Below are 23,907 nucleotides of genomic sequence, written 5' to 3'. Positions count from 1 at the left end.
AGAGAACGTTAACTACTATGTTGTACAATGTGCGGAGAACGTTAACTACTATGTTGTACAATGTGCAGAGAACGTTAACTACTATGTTGTTGTACAATGTGCAGAGAACGTTAACTACTATGTTGTACAATGTGCAGAGAACGTTAACTACTATGTTGTACAATGTGCAGAGAACGTTAACTACTATGTTGTACAATGTGCGGAGAACGTTAACTACTATGTTGTACAATGTGCAGAGAACGTTAACTACTATGTTGTTGTACAATGTGCAGAGAACGTTAACTACTATGTTGTACAATGTGCGGAGAACGTTAACTACTATGTTGTACAATGTGCAGAGAACGTTAACTACTATGTTGTTGTACAATGTGCGGAGAACGTTAACTACTATGTTGTACAATGTGCAGAGAACGTTAACTACTATGTTGTTGTACAATGTGCAGAGAACGTTAACTACTATGTTGTTGTACAATGTGCAGAGAACGTTAACTACTATGTTGTTGTACAATGTGCAGAGAACGTTAACTACTATGATGTTGTACAATGTGCAGAGAACGTTAACTACTATGTTGTACAATGTGCGGAGAACGTTAACTACTATGTTGTTGTACAATGTGCAGAGAACATTAACTACTATGTTGTACAATGTGCAGAGAACGTTAACTACTATGTTGTACAATGTGCAGAGAACGTTAACTACTATGTTGTACAATGTGCAGAGAACGTTAACTACTATGTTGTTGTACAATGTGCGGAGAACGTTAACTACTATGTTGTACAATGTGCAGAGAACGTTAACTACTATGTTGTTGTACAATGTGCAGAGAACGTTAATTACTGTGTTGTTGAACAAAGTGCGGAGAACGTTAACTACTATGTTGTACAATGTGCAGAGAATATTAACTATTATGTTGTTGTACAATGTGCAGAGAACTTTACCTACAATGTTGTTGTACAATGTGCAGAGAACGTTACCTACAATGTTGTTGTACAATGTGAAGAGAACGTTAACTACTATGTTGTTGTACAATGTGTGGAGAACGTTAACTACTATGTTGTACAATGTGCAGAGAATGTAGACTCCTATGTTGTACAATGTGCAGAGAACGTTAACTACTATGTTGTACAATGTGCAGAAAACGTAGACTCCTATGTTGTACAATGTGCAGAGAACGTTAACTACTATGTTGTACAATGTGCAGAAAACGTAGACTCCTATGTTGTACAATGTGCAGAGAATGTTAACTACTATGTTGTTGTTGTTGTACAGTGCGCAGAGAACGTTAACTACTATGTTGTACAATGTGCGGAGAACATTAACTACTACGTTGTACAATGTGCAGATAACGTTAACTACTATGTTGTTGTACAAAGTGTGGAGAACGTTAACTACTATGTTGTTGTACAATGTGCGGAGAACGTTAACTACTATGTTGTAGTACAAAGTGTGGAGAACGTTACCTACAATGTTGTTTTACAATGTGCAGAGAACATTAACTACTATGTTGTACAATGTGCAGAGAACATTAACTACTATGTTGTACAATGTGCAGAGATCGTTAACTACTATGTTGTACAATGTGTAGAGAATGTTAACAACTGCGTTGTTGTACAAAGTGCGGAGAACGTTAACTACTATGTTGTACAATGTGCAGAGAACGTTAACTACTATGTTGTTGTACAAAGTGCAGAGAACGTTAACTACTATGTTGTTGTTGTAAAATGTGCGGAGAACGTTAACTACTATGATGTTGTACAAAGTGCGGAGAACGTTAACTACTATGTTGTACAATGTGCAGAGAACGTAGACCCCTATGTTGTACAATGTGCAGAGAGAGAACGTTAACTACTATGTTGTACAATGTGCAGAGAACGTTAACAACTACTATGTTGTACAATGTGCAGAGAACGTTAACTACTATGTTGTACAATGTGCGGAGAACGTTAACTACTATGTTGTACAATGTGCAGAGAACGTTAACAACTGCGTTGTTGTACAATGTGCAGAGAACATTAACTACCATGTTGTACAATGTGCAGAGAACGTTACCTACTGTGTTGTACAATGTGCAGAGAACGTTAACTACTATTTTGTACAATGTGCAGAGAACGTAGACTCCTATGTTGTACAATGTGCAGAGAACGTTAACTACTGTGTTGTTGAACAAAGTGCAGAGAACGTTAACAACTATGTTGTTGTACAATGTGCAGAAAACGTTAACTACTGTGTTGTACAATGTGCAGAGAACGTTAACTACTATTTTGTACAATGTGCAGAGAACGTAGACTCCTATGTTGTACAATGTGCAGAGAACGTTAACTACTATGTTGTTGTACAATGTGCGGAGAACGTTAACTACTATGTTGTTGCACAAAGTGTAGAGAACGTTAACTACTATGTTGTTGTACAATGTGCGGAGAACGTTAACTACTATGTTGTTGTACAAAGCGCGGAGAACGTTAACTACTATGTTGTTGTACAATGTGCGGAGAACGTTAACCACTATGTTGTTGTACAAAGTGTGGAGAAGGTAGACAGCAAACATGCAGAAGCATATAGACATTCCTGCTGACGAGCATGAAGTGAGACAGAAAAGCAACATGTCAATAAATAGAAAGACAAATGATACTTGTTCCTAATCAGCACAAAGATATCGCACGCGTGAGCAAAAACAAAGTCTGAAATCACGTCCATATTCACACGTTGTCATTAGGGGTGTCACCATCCAATATCTACACCTGCCGCCGCTCCGATATCATCAAAAATATCATCACGTGCGACACGAGCAGCGCGTTAACGTCTAGACGTCCTCTTTCTTCTATTGTTTTTTTCTTCTCCTTCCATTTACGAACAGGCAATCATGCCAGGCTACTAGGAGCGAGCAGATACACAACGGCTAAGCACACGAAAGCACAGGAGCTAGACACACAGTAATAGCCATTGAACATTAAAAATATAAACACGTACTAAATCATTCTCGTCGCATCTTTACTCACACGCACAAAGTCTCAGAAAGTATCCGGTAACAAACGTGTCCGCATCGTTCAACCCAAAAAAAAAAACAATTACCACTCCACTTCCACTTAAAGCCGACTTTTGGTGATTTTTTTTTTTTTTTGCATTTTACAAAAGTTGTTATGATGTTGGATCGTCGCGATGGAAAACAACACGAGCAGGCGTGATTCCTGTTGATATCCGACGGACACCGGTGCGATACGGTCGTTTTTAGAGCAGTGTTTTTCAACCTTTTTAGAGCCGAGGCACATTTTTTGCGTTGAAAAAATCAGCAGAAATCATTAAAAAAAAAAAAACGAAACTCAGTTGACAGTAAAAAGTCGCAATTGTTGGATATGACTTTAAACCATAACCAAGCATTCATCACTATAGCTCTTGTCTCAAAGTAGGTGTACTGTCACCCCCTGTCACATCACACCGTGACTTATTTGGAGTTTTTTTTTTGCTGTTTTCCTGTGTGTAGTGTTTCAGTTTTGGTGGCTTTTTCTCTTTTTTTGGTAGTTTCATGTCTTCCTTTGTGCGATATTCCCCGCCTCGACTTTGTTTTAGCAATCAAGAATATTTCAGTTGTGTTCGGATGTACATTGCTCCACAGTAAGTCTTTGCTGTCGTCCAGCATTCTGGTTTTTGTTTACTCTGTAGCCAGTTCAGTTGTAGTTTCGTTCTGCATAGCCTTCCCTAAGCTTCAATGCCTTTTCTTAGGGGCACTCACCTTTTGTTTACGTCGCACGCAACACCCATACTGCATCGATCGATACCGATATTGGCCTGATACGATATCAAAGGTTTGCTCGAGTGGAATGAGGCAAACAGAACAAGGGTAGCTATGAAAAACCGAATCTATTTATTAGCAACGTCTGGAATGGACTTATGCTGTCTTTAAGTTGAATCGTAGCGCTCATTTCTTTATTTGGCCACAATAATGAATAAAGTTGACTGATGCGGACACGTTTCTTACCGGATACTCTTTACTCTGCCTTGGCGACTTTGTACGTGTAAGTAACATACAACTATAATTAACTAGCCTAACGCATTTACCTTTCATAAATGACTTTATTGTGTGTTTATTGAAGGACATTTAGATGTTGACTGGCTGCTTGTATCGCACTTGATATCACACACAAGTAAACAATCTGCAGGACTGGTTGTATCGCAGATATCACACACAAGTAAACAATCTGCAGGACTGCTTGTATCGCAGATATCACACACAAGTAAACAATCTGCAGGACTACATTGTACATTTGCTCCACGGTAAGTCTTTGCTGTCGTCCATCGTGACTTATTTGGAGTTTTTTTGCTGTTTTCCTGTGTGTAGTGTTTCAGTTTTGGTGGCTTTTTCTCTTTTTTTGGTAGTTTCATGTCTTCCTTTGTGTGATATTCCCCGCCTCGTCTTTATTTTAGCAATCAAGAATATTTTAGTTGTGTTCGGATGTACATTGTACATTTGCTCCACAGTAAGTCTTTGCTGTCGTCCAGCATTCGGTTTTTGTTTACTCTGTAGCCAGTTCAGTTGTAGTTTCGTTCTGCATAGCCTTCCCTAAGCTTCAATGCCTTTTCTTAGGGGCTCTCACCTTTTGTTTATTTTTGGTTTAAGCACTTTTTTACCTGCACCCTGCCTCCCGCTGTTTCCGACATTGACAAAGCAATTAGCTACCGGCTGCCGCCTACTGATATGGAAGAGTATTACACGGTTACTCAGCACCGACACTCAACGACAACACAGAATTTGCAGACTATTACGAGTGTGCCGCGGCACAGTGGTTGAAAAACACTGCTTTAGAGAGTGGTATCGTGACACTCCTAATATTAACAACAACGTATGACGTCTCCTTCATGTGGAATAATAATAACAAGTTTGTGGGAGGGATCTTCACTGACAACAACAACAATGATGATGATGTACTATACACACAATATAATAATTGGCACATTTAATTAGGAACTAATCATCTACACTAAATACTTCACTACACTTTGTCAAAGATTATATTTCCACCCGCTGATTATACTACTTTGTCCCCCGGCTGAAAAAAAGGGGGACCGAGAGGAGACCGAGCGGCCTTCAAGGCTTGCGGTGGGGGTGCGAGGTGGTTTCCATGGCAACAGCAGTGAACACAGTGGACAGTCGTGCCGTCGGTCCTTTGGTGTCGCCGCGTCACACCACCGTGCTGATGCCGCTGTGTTTGGGCTTGGGTCCGCCGGGCGCGGCGCCCGCCTGCTGGGCAGCGTGCGGCTGGGCGGCGTGATGCTGGCCGTAGTGGGCGTGGCCGTGCGAGGAGTAGGCGGGGTGCTTGTGGTACTGCGTGTGCGGCGGCGGGTGGTAGTGGTGGTGGTGGTGGTACGGCGGCGGGTTCTGCGGCACCTGGCAGTACTGCGGGTGGTGGTGCACCACCTGCGCCGTGTGGTGCAGGTTGGTCGGGTGGGGCTTGTGGGATATGAGGGTGGGGTGGCCGGCGGGGGCGTGGCCCGGCGCCGACCCCTTGCTTCTCTTGGTGGCGAACAGCGAGCCCAGGATGGAGGTGGGCGCCGAGTTGGGGGGAGGGGGAGGCTCGTGGGAGGCGGCGGCGGCTTTCCGCCGCGTGTGCGGGCTGCTAATGATGGAGCCCTGGTGGCGAGAAAGGGAAGACGTCAGACGCAGAGATGGCCGCCACTCCGTGACTAGCAGAATGTGGCGCATGCAGATGAAGAAAGTCAAAAAACATCACTCATGCGACTCCTTCCACGCCTGGCCGCCGCCCACATGCACGCCTGGCAGGTCAAAGGTCAAAGCTTCAACTCCCCTTCCCCTGACCTCGCTCATGCTCCGCCCCCCTCCCCCGCCCCTTTTTCAATGCCCGAACTCCGCCTCTATCCCCTACCCCGGGAGGTGTGGTGGACATGAGGTGAATGAGGGACAAGAGACACACCAGGAAGGAGTGGTCCAGTCATGCTCTCGTGGTCACATGACTCGGGGGGAAGAGGGGGCGGGGTCAAAGGCATGCAGACTAGAGTGAGGCAAGCAGGTCAAGAAGCATCGCAGGTGAAGAGAAGAAAACATGAAGAGTAGTTTGGAGACCAGCAGCTTCCAACTTACTTCCATATTGCTGTCTAGTGATCCTGCACTGCTGCGACGCCCCCGCCTGCCTGGCCGAGACATGCAACACGTTAGAGACACACCTTTACCTGTTTGTCAACACCTCTTCTACGCTAGCCTTCACTTCTTGGCCCACAATGCATTGCGTCACGTGACACTGTGTCCGTCCGTCTACTGGACGCTAGGGCTCACAACTTTGGGCCTGCCAGTCAGATATTAGGGGTGTCCCCCCCACGCAACACCGATACTGTATCGATCGATACCGACATTGGCCCGATACGATATCAAAGGTTTGCTCGAGCACGCAACACCCATACTGAAGCCGGGTGTATCGATCGATACCGATATTGGCCCGATACGATATCAAAGGTTTGCTCGAGTGGAATGAGGCAAACAGAACAAGTGTAGCTATGAAAAAACGAATCTATTTATTAGTAACGTCTGGAATGGACTTATGCTGTCTTTAAGTTGAATCGGAGTGGTAAGTTCATTATTTGGCCACGATAATTTATCAAGTTAAGCTCGTGCCGCAGTAAGTTGAATAAATTCATGCTGTCTTTAAGTCGAAACGAAGTGATCATTTCTTTATTTGGCCACAATAATGAATAAAGTTGACTGATGCGGACACGTTTCTTACTGGATACTCTCTACTCTGCCTTGGCGACTTTGTACGTGTAAGTCACATACAACTATAGTTAACTAGCCTCGCTTAACGCATTCACCTTTCATAGATGACTTGAATTAAATAGACGCAATTGTGTGTTTATTGAAGGACATTTAGATGTTGACTGGCTGCTTGTATCGCACATGATATCACACACAAGTAAATATTCCGCCGGACTGCTTGTATCCCACATGATTCCAAGTAAACACTGTGCAGGACTGCTTCTATCTCAAATGATATCACACACAAGTAAACAGGCCGCAGGACTACTTGTATCGCACGTGATATCACACACAAGTAAAAAATCTGGAGAACTGCTTGTATCACAGATATCACACAAAAGTAAACAATCTGCAGGACCGCTTCTATCGCACATGATATCACACACAAGTAAACACGCCGCAGGACTGCTTGTTTCGCACATGATATCACACACAAGTAAATATTCCGCAGGACTGCTTGTATCTCACATTATATCACACACAAGTAAACACGCCGCAGGACTGCTTGTATCGCACTTGATATCACACACAAGTAAACAGGCCGCAGGACAACTTGTATCGCACATGATATCCCACACAAGTAAACACGCCGCAGGACTGCTTGTTTCGCACATGATATCACACACAAGTAAATATTCCGCAGGACTGCTTGTATCCCACATGATATCACAAAAGTTAACACGCTGCAGGACCGCTTGTATCGCACATGATATCACACACAAGTAAACACGCCGCAGGACTGCTTGTATCGCACTTGATATCACACACAAGTAAACAGGCCGCAGGACAACTTGTATCGCACATGATATCCCACACAAGTAAACACGCCGCAGGACTGCTTGTTTCGCACATGATATCACACACAAGTAAATATTCCGCAGGACTGCTTGTATCCCACATGATATCACAAAAGTTAACACGCTGCAGGACTGCTTGTATCGCACATGATATCACACACAAGTAAACACGCCGCAGGACTGCTTGTATCACACATGATATCACACACAAGTAAACACGCCGCAGGACCGCTTATATCGCACATGATATCACACACAAGTAAACACGCCGCAGGACTGCTTGTATCACACATGATATCACACACAAGTAAACACACCGCAGGACTGCTTGTATCGCACATAATATCACACTTAAGTAAACAATCTGTGGGACTACTTGTATCGCACATGATTCCAAACACAAGTAAACACTGTGCAGGACTGCTTCTATCGCACATGATATCACACACAAGTAAACACACTGCAGGACTGCTTGTATCTCACATGATATCCCACACAAGTAAATACGCCGCAGGACCGCTTGCATCGCACATGATTAAGCGACTTTGGGTATTTAGAAAAGCGCTATATAAATCCCAGGTATTATTATTATTATTATTATATCACACGCAAGTAAACAATCTGCAGGACTGCTTGTATCGCACATGGTACTACACACAAGTAAACACTGTACAGGACTGCTTCTATCACACATGACATCACACACAAGTAAACACGCCGCAGGACCGCTTGTATCGCACATGATATCACACACAAGTAAACACGCTGCAGGACCGCTTGTATCGCACATGATATCACACACAAGTAAACACGCTGCAGGACTGCTTGTATCCCACATGATATCACAGACAAGTAAACAAGCCGTAGGACTGCTTGTATCGCACATGATATCACACACATGTAAACAGGCCGCAGGACTACTTATATCACACATGATATCACACGCAAATAAACAATCTGCAGGACTGCTTGTATCGCACATGATATCACAGACAAGTAAACAAGCCGCAGGACTGCTTGTATCGCACATGATATCACACACAAGTAAACAGGCCGCAGGACTACTTGTATCACACATGATATCACACGCAAATAAACAATCTGCAGGACTGCTTGTATCGCACATGATACTACACACAAGTAAACACTGTACAGGACTTCTTCTATCGCACATGATATCACACTCAAGTAAACACGCCGCAGGACCGCTTGTATCGCACATGATATCACACACAAGTAAACACGCCGCAAGACCGTTTGTATCACACATGATATCACACGCAAGTAAACAATCTGCAGGACTGCTTGTATCGCACATGGTACTACACACAAGTAAACACTGTACAGGACTGCTTCTATCACACATGACATCACACACAAGTAAACACGCCGCAGGACCGCTTGTATCGCACATGATATCACACACAAGTAAACACGCTGCAGGACCGCTTGTATCGCACATGATATCACACACAAGTAAACACGCTGCAGGACTGCTTGTATCCCACATGATATCACAGACAAGTAAACAAGCCGTAGGACTGCTTGTATCGCACATGATATCACACACATGTAAACAGGCCGCAGGACTACTTATATCACACATGATATCACACGCAAATAAACAATCTGCAGGACTGCTTGTATCGCACATGATATCACACACAAGTAAACATGCCGCAGGACTGCTTGTATCGCACATGATATCACAGACAAGTAAACAAGCCGCAGGACTGCTTGTATCGCACATGATATCACACACAAGTAAACAGGCCGCAGGACTACTTGTATCACACATGATATCACACGCAAATAAACAATCTGCAGGACTGCTTGTATCGCACATGATACTACACACAAGTAAACACTGTACAGGACTTCTTCTATCGCACATGATATCACACTCAAGTAAACACGCCGCAGGACCGCTTGTATCGCACATGATATCACACACAAGTAAACACGCCGCAGGACCGTTTGTATCGCACATGATATCACACGCAAGTAAACAATCTGCAGGACTGCTTGTATCGCACATGGTACTACACACAAGTAAACACTGTACAGGACTGCTTCTATCACACATGACATCACACACAAGTAAACACGCCGCAGGACCGCTTGTATCGCACATGATATCACACACAAGTAAACACGCTACAGGACTGCTTGTATCCCACATGATATCACAGTCAAGTAAACAAGCCGCAGGACTGCTTGTATCGCACATGATATCACACACAAGTAAACACGCCGCAGGACCGTTTGTATCGCACATGATATCACACGCAAGTAAACACGCTGCAGGACTGCTTGTATCCCACATGGTACTACACACAAGTAAACACTGTACAGGACTGCTTCTATCACACATGACATCACACACAAGTAAACACGCCGCAGGACCGCTTGTATCGCACATGATATCACACACAAGTAAACACGCTGCAGGACTGCTTGTATCCCACATGATATCACAGTCAAGTAAACAGGCCGCAGGACTACTTGTATCACACATGATATCACACGCAAATAAACAATCTGCAGGACTGCTTGTATCGCACATGATATCACACACAAGTAAACATGCCGCAGGACTGCTTGTATCGCACATGATATCACAGACAAGTAAACAAGCCGCAGGACTGCTTGTATCGCACATGATATCACACACAAGTAAACAGGCCGCACTACTACTCGTATCACACATGATATCACACGCAAATAAACAATCTGCAGGACTGCTTGTATCGCACATGATATTACACACAAGTAAACACTGTACAGGACTGCTTCTATCGCACATGATATCACACACAAGTAAACACACTGCAGGACTGCTTGTATCTCACATGATATCCCACACAAGTAAATACGCCCCAGGACCGCTTGCATCGCACATGATATCACACCCAAGTAAACAATCTGCAGGACTGCTTGTATCGCACATGATACTACACACAAGTAAACACTGTACAGGACTGCTTCTATCGCACATGATATCACACACAAGTAAACACGCCGCAGGACCGCTTGTATCACACATGATATCACACACAAGTAAACTCGTCGCAGGACCGCTTGTGTCGCACATGATATCACACATACGTAAACTCGTTGCAGGGCCGCTTGTATCGCACATGATATCACACACAAGTAAACTTGTTGCAGGACCGCTTGTGTCGCACATGATATCACACACAAGTAAACTCGTCGCAGGACCGCTTGTATCGCACATGATATCACACATTCGACATATAATCTCATACGTGTTTTTTCATGATACGCGAGCTATATTTGATATCAGATCGGGACACCCTCAGCGGATATGAATTTAGGTATTGAAGAACTATCTGCACAAAAACATCGTAAACAGGAAGAAGATTGATCTTATTTGATGGCGTTAAAAAAACAATCATTTGACCTTTTTTCTTAAAGCGACAGACACACGCAGGGGACACAGTATCGCTGCTGGTGTACGATCTGGCATGCAAGCCTGAGTATCATCACTACTAACCTACTTGTTAATTAGTTGTACTGAGAAACAGCCACTAGTTGAAAACTCACTTCCTCACTCAGGGCAGGATTTCAAAGTAAAAGCTCAGTGAAGAAGATGAACTATTTGAAGTGGCCAATAAGAGTCGCAGCGATCAAAGCTGCCTAGCGACAGTGACAGGTGGGGGCGGGGGGAGGGGCCGGGGAGGGGGGTGGGGGGGGGGGTCATATTACACATGGGATGTGGAGTAATTACACATAAACAGGAAGTACCTGATGTGTACGACGAAGAAGAAGAATTCACATGAATGATGGACGTATGGCAGGAAAAGGAAAAAAAAATGAACCCCGTGAAGAAAAAGAAGAAGCTCTGTCAGGACTGAACTCAAATTTCTGGAAAGATGGAAGACTTTAGTCGCTCTTCATCGCCTCCTGGCGGAAAACGACGTCATATTGACACAACATGTGCCGGCAACGACCGGCATCCGTGCGCGTTTGTTCATGAGCAAAATATGAAGATGTAGGAACGTGAACTTATTTGGCTAAAACAAAACATGAACTTCCTGTCCGCAAATTTATGAGAGAGAGAGGAAAACTAACGTGTGTTTCTTTTCTTGCCGAGCTTTGTCTATTTTGTTACTCAAAAAGTCGGCAAAGGCGCCTGCAAAGAAGGAGGGATTTGCTGTGGACTTAGAAATTCACAAAACTAATTGCAAGGAGTACAGCAATGGCACGCGCATTGTTAACATTGTTAATAAAAAAACTTTGCCAAAAGGGGTTAATAAGACCAGCAAGTCTTAATTGTGATAAGACAGGGCTTTTTTTGGAAAAAGATGCCAGAGCAAACTTATATTACGGCGGAGGGGAAGGCACTACCGGGACACAAGCCGATGAAGGATCGCCTCACATTTGTGTTCACGCTATTTAATACTAATACTAATGCTAATACTAAAACCGTCCGTGTTGTATGTGAAAATCTTCAGAGGGGGAGGAGCCAGCTGGCGAAATATGATATTTTTGATAGTTTGTATTGTAAGGAGCACGTCACAGTGAACACAAGTCGGAATGTTTATTATGATTCTTCATCTACTTGCTGTTGACAAACACGGAGCACTGAAGTGTGTTTTCCTTGGCTGCCGATGATGTGCAACACCCAGAAGCAGTGAAGTTGGCACATTGTGTAAATGGTAAATAAAAACAAAATACAATGATTATCAAATCCTTTTCAACTTATATTCAATTGAATAGACTGCAAAGACAAGATATTTAATGTTCACACTGAGAAACTTAATTTGTTTTTGTTTTTTTTGCAAATAATCGTCACTTAGAATTTAATGGCAGCAACACATGGAAAAAAAAGTTGTCACAGGGGCATTTTTACCACTGTGTTACATGGCCTTTCCTTTTAACAACACTCAGTAAACGTTTGGGAACTGAGGAGACACATTTTGAAGCTTTCCAGGTGGAATTATTCCCCATTCTTGCTTGATGTACAGGTCTGGACAACAGGCAGGCTTGCGCTGTTGTAACACGTGGCTTGGCATTGTCTTGCTGAAATAAGCAGGGGCGTCCATGATAACGTCGCTTGGATGGCAACATATGTTGCTCCAAAACCTGTATGTACCTTTCAGCATTAATGGCGCCTTCACAGATGTGTAAGTTACCCATGCCTTGGGCATTAATACACCCCCATACTATCACACATGCTGTTTTTTTAACTTTGCGCCTAGGGTTCTTTTCCTCTTTGGTCCGGAGGACACGACGTCCACAGTTTCCAAAAACAATTTGAAATGTGGACTCGTCAGACCACAGAACACTTTTCCACTTTGCATCAGTCCATCTTAGATGAGCTCGGGCCCGGCGAAGCCGGCGGCGTTTCTGGGTGTTGTTGATAAATGGCTTTGGCTTTGCATAGTAGAGTTTTAACTTGCACTTACAGATGTAGCGACCAACTGTAGTTACTGACAGTGGGTTTCTGAAGTGTTCCTGAGCCCATGATATCCTTTACACACCGATGTCGCTTTTTGATGCGGTACCGCCTGAGGGATCCAATGTCCGTAATATCATCGCTTACGTGCAGTGATTTCTCCAGTTTCTCTGAACCTTTTGATGATATTACAGACCGCAGATGGTGAACTCCCTAAATTCCTTGCAATAGCTGGTTGAGAAATGTTGTTCTTAAACTGTTGGGACAGTTTTCTCACGCATTTGTTGACAAAGTGGTGACCCTTGCCCCATGCTTTTATACCCAATCATGGCACCCACCTGTTCCCAATGAGCCTGTTCCACTGTGAGATGTTCCAAATAAGTGTTTGATGCGCATTCCTCAACTTTCTCAGTCTTTTTTGCCACTCGTGCCAGCTTTTTTGAAACATGTTGCAGGCATCAAATTCCAAATGAGCTAATATTTGCACAAAATAACAACGTCTACCAGTTTGATGGTTAAATATCTTGTCTTTGCAGTCTATTCAATTGAATATAAGTTGAAAAGGATTTGCAAATCATTGTATTCTGTTTTTATTTACCATTTACACAACGAGCCAACTTCACTGCTTTTGGGTTTTGTATTTGATGAATTGTCATGCTAATCTCTTGCTTGTCAATGGTTTGTTGCTCTTGGCACGGATGACTAATATGGATACTTGAGAACAAGTCCTATTATGGGTCTGTGGCCCAGATGTTCTCCTGGCATCAGACTAAAGTGCAACTGGGACTAGATGGATGAACGTTGATGAAGATGTAAATATTGAGTGAGTGGTGCAGCGACAGAACATTTTGCTAGGACAAAAGAAGGAGAGGAGCATATTTCCTCCCTCATATTTCATACCTGCTTCAGAGAGATCTCGTAAGGAGCTGCTGAGCGCACTCCTCTTCAGACCCTCGCTCATGGCGTACGAGTCGTCCAGACTGGCTCGGTTCATGCTGCCGTTTCCCCCCTCTTTCTTCAGGCCCGAACTCTGAGACATGCTGGGCCTCACCACGCCTTTCTGCTTCTCCAGCTCCGCTGTCCATCAACACACATACTTATTATTATAATTATTACACACATACTCATTATTATTATTATTACACACATACTTATTATTGTTATTATTATACACATACTCATTATTATTATTATTACACACATACTTATTATCATTATTATTATACACATACTCATTATTATTATTATTACCCACATACTTATTATTATTATTATTACACACATACTTATTATTATTATTATTATACACATATTATAATTACACACATACTCATTATTATCATTATTACACACATACTCATTATTAATATTATTACACACATACTTATTATTATCATTATTATTATTATGCACATACTCATTATTATTATTACACACATACTTATTATTATTACACACAAACTTATTATTATTATTGGTACACACATACTTATTATCATTTTTATTATACATACTCATTATTATTATTATTATACACATACTTATTATTATTATTATACACATACTCATTATTATTATTATTAATATTATTACACACATACTTATTATTATTACACACATACTTATTATTATTACACACATACTTATTATTATTATTATTATTATTACACACATACTTATTATCATTATTATTGTACACATACTCATTATTATTATTATTATTATTATACACATACTTATTATTATTATTATTATACACATACTCATTATTATTATTATTATTATTACCCACATACTTATTAATATTATTACACATATACTTATTATTAATATTATTATCATACACATTCTCATTATTATTACACACAAACTTATCATTATTATACACATACTCATTAGTATTATTATTACACACATACTTATTATTATTAATATACACATATTCATTATTATTATTATTACACACATACTTATTATTATTACACATATTTATTAATATTATTATACACATATTCATTAGTATTACACATACATATTATTATTACACATACTTATGAATATTACTATTATACACATACTCATCATTATTACACATACTTATTATTATTACACATACTTATTATCATTACACATATTTATTATTATTATTATTATACACATACTCATTATTATTACACATAATCAGTATTATTATTATTTTACACATACTCATTATTTTTACACATACTCATTATTATTACACATAATCAGTATTATTATTATTTTACACATACTCATTATTTTTACACATACTCATTATCACACATACTTAATATTATTACACATATTAGAATATACTTATTATTTCTACACATATGTATTATTATTGTACACATACTTATTATTACATGTACTAATAGTCATTAAACATATTTATTATTATATTATTATTATTATTATTACACACATACTTATTATTATTATTATTATTATACACAAATTCATTATTATTACACATATACTTATTATTATTACTATACACATATTCATTATTATTATTATTATTACACACATACTTATTATCATTACACATATTTATTAATATTATTATTATACACATACTCATTAGTATTACACATACATATTATTATTACACATATTTATTAATATTACTATTATACACATACTCATTATTATTACACATACTTATTATTATTACACATATTTATTATTATTTTTATACACATACTCATTATTATTACACATAATCAGTATTATTTTACACATACTCATTATTATTACACATACTCATTATCACACAAACTTAATATTATTACACATATTAGAATATACTTATTATTTCTACACATATTTATTATTATTGTACACATACTTATTATCATTACATGTACTTATTATTATCGCACATATTTATTATAATTACACATACTTATTATTACACATACTTATTAGTAATAAACACATAGTTATTATTACATGTGCTTATCATTATTACAAACATATTTATTATGATTTAACATACATATTATTATTACACACGTACCTACTATTATTACACATATTTATTAATATTATTATTATACACATACTCATTATTATTACACATACTCATTATTATTACACATACTCATTATGACACATACTTAATAGTAATAAACACATACTTATTATTACTTGTACTTATCATGATTACAAACATATTGATTATTATTTAACATACGTATTATTATTACACGCGTACTTGTCATTATTACACAAGTACTTATTATTACACACATACTTATTATTACAAATACTTATTATTACACACATTTATTTACATTACATGCACTTATCATTACAAATACTTATTATCATTACATGTACGTAATAATATTACACCTACTATTATTACACATGCTTATTATTACACATAACCTTTTATTATACATACTTACTATTAAAACACACATTTTTATTATTACTACACATACTTATCATTATACACTTATACATAAACACCTGAAAATGTATCATCAACCACATCTGGTAGCTATCTTATCAACTGTAGTTCCCGTGTGTGTGTGTGTGTGTGTGTGCGCGCATGCATGCGCGTAAAATCATGAGCTCACATTCAATTCTGTATTTCTCCATTTCTTGGACCTCAGCAATGGACTCTCTCAGGTCGTCTGTGAACTTCTTGCGGTCCTGAGGGTTTGGTGCGTTGAAGTTGATGAGAACTTTGATGTCTGCTCCTGGAATAGCCGACGTGAGGCGGATTCCATTTGGATAGTCTGGACAGAGAGAGAGGGAGAAAGAGAGGAGGAGAGAAAAAAGAAAGAGGGGTTGAGAAAGAGAGAGAGTGAGAGAAGGATGGGAAGAGAGAGAGAGATGGACAGAGAGAGAGATAAATATATATATATATATATATATATATATAGAGAGAGAGAGAGAGAGAGAGAGAGACAGAGAATGAGAGAGAGAGAGAGAGAGAATGAGAGAGAGACAGAAAGAGAGAAAGAATGAGAGAAAGAGAGAGAGAGAGAGAGAGACAGAAAGAGAGAGAGAATGAGAGAGCGAGAGAGAGAATGAGAGAGAGAGACAGAAAGAGAGAATGAGAGAGAGCGAGAGAAAGGGGGTATGAAAGAGAGAGAGAGATAAAGAGAATGAGAGAGAGAGACAGAAAGAGAGAGAGAGAATGAGAGCGAGAGAGAATGAGAGAGAGACAGAGCAAGAGTTAGGAAGAGAGAGAGATAGGGAGAAAGAGATATAGAGACAGATAGAGAGAGTTAGAGAGGGAGAGAGAGATGGAGCGAGTTAGAGAGGGAGAGAGATAGAAAGAGAGATATACAAAGTTAGAGAGAGAGGTAGAGAGAGAGAGAGAGAAAGATTGAGAGAGAGAGAGAGAGACAGAGACAGGAAGAGAGATAGACAAAGTTAGAGAGAGAGGTAGAGAGAGAGAGAGAGAGTGAGAGAGAGAGAGAGAGAGAGAGAGAGACAGAGACAGGAAGAGAGAGAGAGAGAGAGACAGGAAGAGAGAGAGAGTTAGTTAGAGAGATACACAAGAAAAGAGGGAGCGATAGAGTCAGAGACATTTAGAGAGAGACAGAGAGAGAGAGAGAGTAATAGAGAGAGAGAAACAGAGAGTTAGAAAGAGAGAGAGAGACAGGAAGAGAGAAAGAGAGAGAGAGAGTCAGGAAGAGAGAGAGTTAGTTAGAGAGAAAGAGACAAGAAAAGAGGGAGCGATAGAGAGTCAGAAACAGTTAGAGAGAGACAGAGAGAGAGCGAGAGAGAGAGTAAGAAAGAGAGAGACAGAGAGTTTGAGAGAGAGAAAGAGAGAGAGAGAGAGAGACAGAGAGAGAGAGAGAGCGAGAGAGAGAGTAAGAAAGAGAGAGACAGAGAGTTTGAGAGAGAGAAAGAGAGAGAGAGAGAGAGACAGAGAGAGAGAGAGAGCGAGAGAGAGAGTAAGAAAGAGAGAGACAGAGAGTTTGAGAGAGAGAAAGAGAGAGAGAGACAGAGACAGAGAGAGAGAGAGAGAGAGAGAGAGAGAGAGAGAGAGAGAGAGCAACCAAAAATCATGAAATTTGTTGTATTACATTTGAGAGAAACACATTTAAATGTTTTTGTGTGATCAGGATAATCAATTATTTTGTTCATCAAATAAAAGTGATATCATGAATAAAATGTTATTTGGTATTAATTCCACAAGGAATCTTCTTGATTGACTCATTTTGTTTGTTGACACATTTTCTATTTTTACTAGTTTAATTTTATTATTACATTTAAATGTTTTATTTTATTTTGTATTATCACATTTGAATCATCTCACTAAACTAATATTCAATACATGATCAATACAATTATTAACTGAAATATTGAAATAAACGTTGTTATTTATTACATTAGATGCAATACAATTATCCAGAAAAATCTAATACAAATAACAAAAAAACTGTATCAGACAAACATATTAAATCTACAACCAATTATTAAATAAAAAAACAACAACAATTGCTAAATCAATTATTAAAATAAAAAAACAATAATTAAGAGTATATATACTTTTTTTTAATTCTTTTTTTTTTTTTTTACATTGAATCAACAACCATTGCATCAATTTGTAACTTATTAAATAGTTACTAAATAAAATAATATTTTTTTCATCAAGTATCAAATTAAAATAATATATTAAAGTTAAATATTGATTATTGAATCAAGTTTGCAGACTAATGAAGATCATCAGTCATCACTTGAAAAAGAAGATCTGACAAGAAAAAAACTTACATTGATTTTCAAACAACAGAACTTGCATCCCGTAGAGAGAGAAGGACTGTCGGAAACTGTAGGTCACCGAGTTCTTCTTCTTCTGGAAGATCTTGGTCACCTGAGAACAGCGAGGACATTGTTTAGGTGACACAGGTGGCACGGCAAACAGGAAACAAGAAAACAGCAAACAGGAAACAAGATAACAGCAAAAAGGAAACAAGAAACAGGAAACAAGAAAACAGGAAACCGAAAACAGCAAACAGGAAGCAAGAAAACAGGTAACAGGGAACAGCAAACAAGAAAACAGCAAACAGGAAACAAGAAAACAGCAAACAGTAAAATGAACACAAGAAAACAGCAAACAGGAAACAGAAAACAAGAAAACAGCAAACCGAAAACAGCAAACAGGAAACAGGAAAGAGGAGACATTAAAGAGGAGAAAGGACACAGGAAACAGGAAAGAAAAAACAGGAACCAGGAAACAAGAACAGGAAGGAGGAAACAAGGATAGGAAAAGGGAAACAGGAAAGGAAAAACAGGAAACAGCAAACAGTAAACAAGAAAACAGTAAATAGAAAACAACAAACAGGAAACACGAAAACAGCAAATAGGAAACAAAAAAACAGCAAACGGGAAACAAGATAACAGCAAACAGAAAACAGGAAACAGGAAAACAGCAAACAGGAAACAAGAAAACAGGAAAACAGCAAACAGGAAGCAAGAAAACAGCAAACAGGAAACAGCAAACAAGAAACAGGAAAGAGGAGACATTAAACAGGAGAAAAGACACAGGAAACAGGAAAGAAAAAACAGGAAACAGGAAACAAGAACAGGAAAGAGGACAAAAGGACATGAAATGGGAAACAGGAAAGAGGAGACAAGAGACAGGAAACGGGAAAGGAAAAACAGGAAACAGCAAACAGGAAACAAGAAAACAACAAACAGGAAAACAGTAAACAGTAAATAGAAAACAAGAAAACAGCAAACAGAAAACAAGAAAGCAGCAAATAGGAAACAAAAAAACAGCAAAAAGGAAACAAGATAACAGCAAACAAAACTGAAGTATTCACCACAAGCAGAAGTATTTAAAAAGTACTGGAGTATTTACCACAAGTAAAACTATTTAAAAAGTACTGGAGTATTTGCCACAAGCAGAAGTATTTAAAAAGTACTGGAGTATTTACCACAAGTAGAAGTATTTAAAAAGTACTGGAGTATTTACCACAAGCAGAAGTATTTATAAAGTACTGGAGTATTTGCCACAAGCAGAAGTATTTAAAAAGTACTGGAGTATTTACCACAAGCAGAAGTATTTAAAAAGTACTGGAGTATTTACCACAAGTAGAAGTATTTAAAAAGTACTGGAGTATTTACCACAAGCAGAAGTATTTAAAAAGTACTGGAGTATTTACCACAAGTAGAAGTATTTAAAAAGTACTGGAGTATTTACCACAAGCAGAAGTATTTAAAAAGTACTGGAGTATTTACCACAAGTAGAAGTATTTAAAAAGTACTGGAGTATTTACCACAAGTTGAAGTATTAAAAAAGTACTCGAGTATTTACCACAAGTTGAAGTATTTAAAAAGTACTCGAGTATTTACCACAAGCAGAATTATTCAAAAAGTACTCGAGTTTTTACCACAAGTTGAAGTATTTAAAAAGTACTCGAGTATTTACCACAAGCAGAAGTATTTAAAAAGTACTGGAGTATTTACCACATGTAGACATATTTAAAAAGTACTTGAGTATTTACCACAAGTTAAAGTATTTCAAAAGTACTGGAGTATTTACCACAAGTAGATCGTTGAACAAGAAGATTTCTCGCTGATGAAGTCCAAGTTTCTGCAGTTTGTTGGGATCAGGAACTTCAAAGAGGCGACAATAACAAACCAAACGTCGATGAGGAAGCGAAAGAACCTTCAAAACAAACAAACAAACAAACAAACAAACAAACAATATGAAACATCATCTTGTTGTCTTTACTCGCAATATTCATTCATATTTCTTGGGGATTGAATACAAAGCATGCAGGAAATATTTCATCTTATTGCAAAATGGAATCAATTAAATTTTCTCCTCAAAATTCTACACACAATAACAGTTATGACTTATTGATCATGATAAGTGATTGATGACTTGACAGTTATGACTTATTGATCATAATAAGTGATTGATGACTTGACAGTTATGACTTATTGATCATAATAAGTGATTGATGACTTGACAGTTATGACTTATTGATCATAATAAGTGATTGATGACTTGACAGTTATGACTTATTGATCATAATAAGTGATTGGTGACTTGACAGTTATGACTTATTGATCATAATAAGTGATTGATGACTTGACAGTTATGACTTATTGATCATGATAAGTGATTGATGACTTGACAGTTATGACTTATTGATCCTAATAAGTGATTGATGACTTGACAGTTATGACTTATTGATCATAATAAGTGATTGATGACATGACAGTTATAACATATTGATCCTAATAAGTGATTGATGACATGACAGTTATGACTTTTGATCTTAATAAGTGATTGATGACTTGACAATTATGACTTATTGATCCTAATAAGTGATTGATGACATGGCAGTTATGACTTATTGATCACATAATACATGATTGATGACTTGACAGTAATGACTTATTGATCACATAATAAGTGATTGATGACATGGCAGTTATGACTTATTGATCACATAATAAGTGATTGATGACATGACAGTCATGATTCATTGATCCTAAAAAGTGATTGATGACTTGACAGTTATTACTTATTGATCCTAATAAGTGACTGATGACTTGACAGTTATTACTTATTGATCCTAATAAGTGATTGATGACTTGACAGTTATGACTTATTGATCATAATAAGTGATTGATGACTTGACAGTTATGACTTATTGATCATAATAAGTGATTGATGACTTGACAGTTATGACTTATTGATCATGATAAGTGATTGATGACTTGACAGTTATTACTTATTGATCCTAATAAGTGACTGATGACTTGACAGTTATTACTTATTGATCCTAATAAGTGATTGATGACTTGACAGTTATGACTTATTGATCATAATAAGTGATTGATGACTTGACAGTTATGACTTATTGATCATAATAAGTGATTGATGACTTGACAGTTATGACTTATTGATCATGATAAGTGATTGATGACTTGACAGTTATGACTTATTGATCCTAATAAGTGATTGATGACTTGACAGTTATGACTTATTGATCATAATAAGTGATTGATGACTTGACAGTTATGACTTATTGATCATAATAAGTGATTGATGACTTGACAGTTATGACTTATTGATCATAATAAGTGATTGATGACTTGACAGTTATGACTTATTGATCATAATAAGTGATTGATGACTTGACAGTTATGACTTATTGATCATAATAAGTGATTGATGACTTGACAGTTATGACTTATTGATCATAATAAGTGATTGATGACTTGACAGTTATGACTTATTGATCATAATAAGTGATTGATGACTTGACAGTTATGACTTATTGATCATAATAAGTGATTGGTGACTTGACAGTTATGACTTATTGATCATAATAAGTGATTGATGACTTGACAGTTATGACTTATTGATCATGATAAGTGATTGATGACTTGACAGTTATGACTTATTGATCCTAATAAGTGATTGATGACTTGACAGTTATGACTTATTGATCATAATAAGTGATTGATGACATGACAGTTATAACATATTGATCCTAATAAGTGATTGATGACATGACAGTTATGACTTTTGATCTTAATAAGTGATTGATGACTTGACAATTATGACTTATTGATCCTAATAAGTGATTGATGACATGGCAGTTATGACTTATTGATCACATAATACGTGATTGATGACTTGACAGTAATGACTTATTGATCACATAATAAGTGATTGATGACATGGCAGTTATGACTTATTGATCACATAATAAGTGATTGATGACATGACAGTCATGATTCATTGATCCTAAAAAGTGATTGATGACTTGACAGTTATTACTTATTGATCCTAATAAGTGACTGATGACTTGACAGTTATTACTTATTGATCCTAATAAGTGATTGATGACTTGACAGTTATGACTTATTGATCATAATAAGTGATTGATGACTTGACAGTTATGACTTATTGATCATAATAAGTGATTGATGACTTGACAGTTATGACTTATTGATCATGATAAGTGATTGATGACTTGACAGTTATTACTTATTGATCCTAATAAGTGACTGATGACTTGACAGTTATTACTTATTGATCCTAATAAGTGATTGATGACTTGACAGTTATGACTTATTGATCATAATAAGTGATTGATGACTTGACAGTTATGACTTATTGATCATAATAAGTGATTGATGACTTGACAGTTATGACTTATTGATCATGATAAGTGATTGATGACTTGACAGTTATGACTTATTGATCCTAATAAGTGATTGATGACTTGACAGTTATGACTTATTGATCATAATGAGTGATTGATGACATGACAGTTATGACGTATTGATCCTAATAAGTGATTGATGACATGACAGTTATGACTTTTGATCTTAATAAGTGATTGATGACTTGACAGTTATGACTTATTGATCACATAATAAGTGATTGATGACATGGCAGTTATGACTTATTGATCATAATAAGTGATTGATGACTTGACAGTTATGACTTTTTGACCATAATAAGTGATAGATGACTTGACAGTTATGACTTATTGATCACATAAGTGATTGATGACTTGACAGTTATGACTTATTGATCATAATAAGTGATTGATGACTTGACAGTTATGACTTATTGATCATAATAAGTGATTGATGACATGACAGTTATGACTTATTGATCATAATAAGTGATAGATGACTTGACAGTTATGACTTATTGATCATAATAAGTGATTGATGACTTGACAGTTATTACTTATGGATCCTAATAAGTGATTAATGACATGACAGTTATGACTTATTGATCATAATAAGTGATTGATGACTTGACAGTTATGACTTATTGATCATAATAAGTAATTGATGACTTGACAGTTATGACTTTTGATCTTAATAAGTGATTAATGACATGACAGTTATAACTTATTGATCATAATAAGTGATTGATGACATGACAGTTATGACT

General features: G+C 37.8%; 1 protein-coding gene across 12 annotated transcripts in view; it reads right to left on the bottom strand.

Annotated features, from left to right (window-relative positions):
• The window catches only part of LOC133570883 (IQ motif and SEC7 domain-containing protein 1-like), a 236,352-nt gene that overhangs the window by 15,280 nt on the left and 197,165 nt on the right, over positions 1-23,907 (bottom strand). For 7 of the 12 annotated variants that reach the window (XM_061923676.2, XM_061923775.1, XM_061923686.1 and 4 more), the window contains 6 exons: positions 20,515-20,640; positions 18,741-18,840; positions 16,589-16,750; positions 13,878-14,054; positions 6,093-6,142; positions 1,240-5,624 (listed from right to left, as the gene is read on the bottom strand). In XM_061923676.2, coding sequence (XP_061779660.1) covers positions 5,175-5,624; positions 6,093-6,142; positions 13,878-14,054; positions 16,589-16,750; positions 18,741-18,840; positions 20,515-20,640 — 1,065 coding nt within the window. In that variant the 3' untranslated portion in view covers positions 1,240-5,174. Of the gene's footprint in view, positions 1-1,239; positions 5,625-6,092; positions 6,143-13,877; positions 14,055-16,588; positions 16,751-18,740; positions 18,841-20,514; positions 20,641-23,907 lie in introns of those variants that run through there. The other 5 variants (XM_061923749.1, XM_061923766.1, XM_061923741.1 and 2 more) reach the window with 3 other exon arrangements.

The sequence above is a fragment of the Nerophis lumbriciformis genome, linkage group LG01 (genome assembly GCF_033978685.3).
Source record: "Nerophis lumbriciformis linkage group LG01, RoL_Nlum_v2.1, whole genome shotgun sequence".
In the NCBI taxonomy this organism is placed as follows: Eukaryota; Metazoa; Chordata; class Actinopteri; order Syngnathiformes; family Syngnathidae; genus Nerophis; species Nerophis lumbriciformis.
This window is presented reverse-complemented; position numbering and strand designations above follow the sequence as displayed.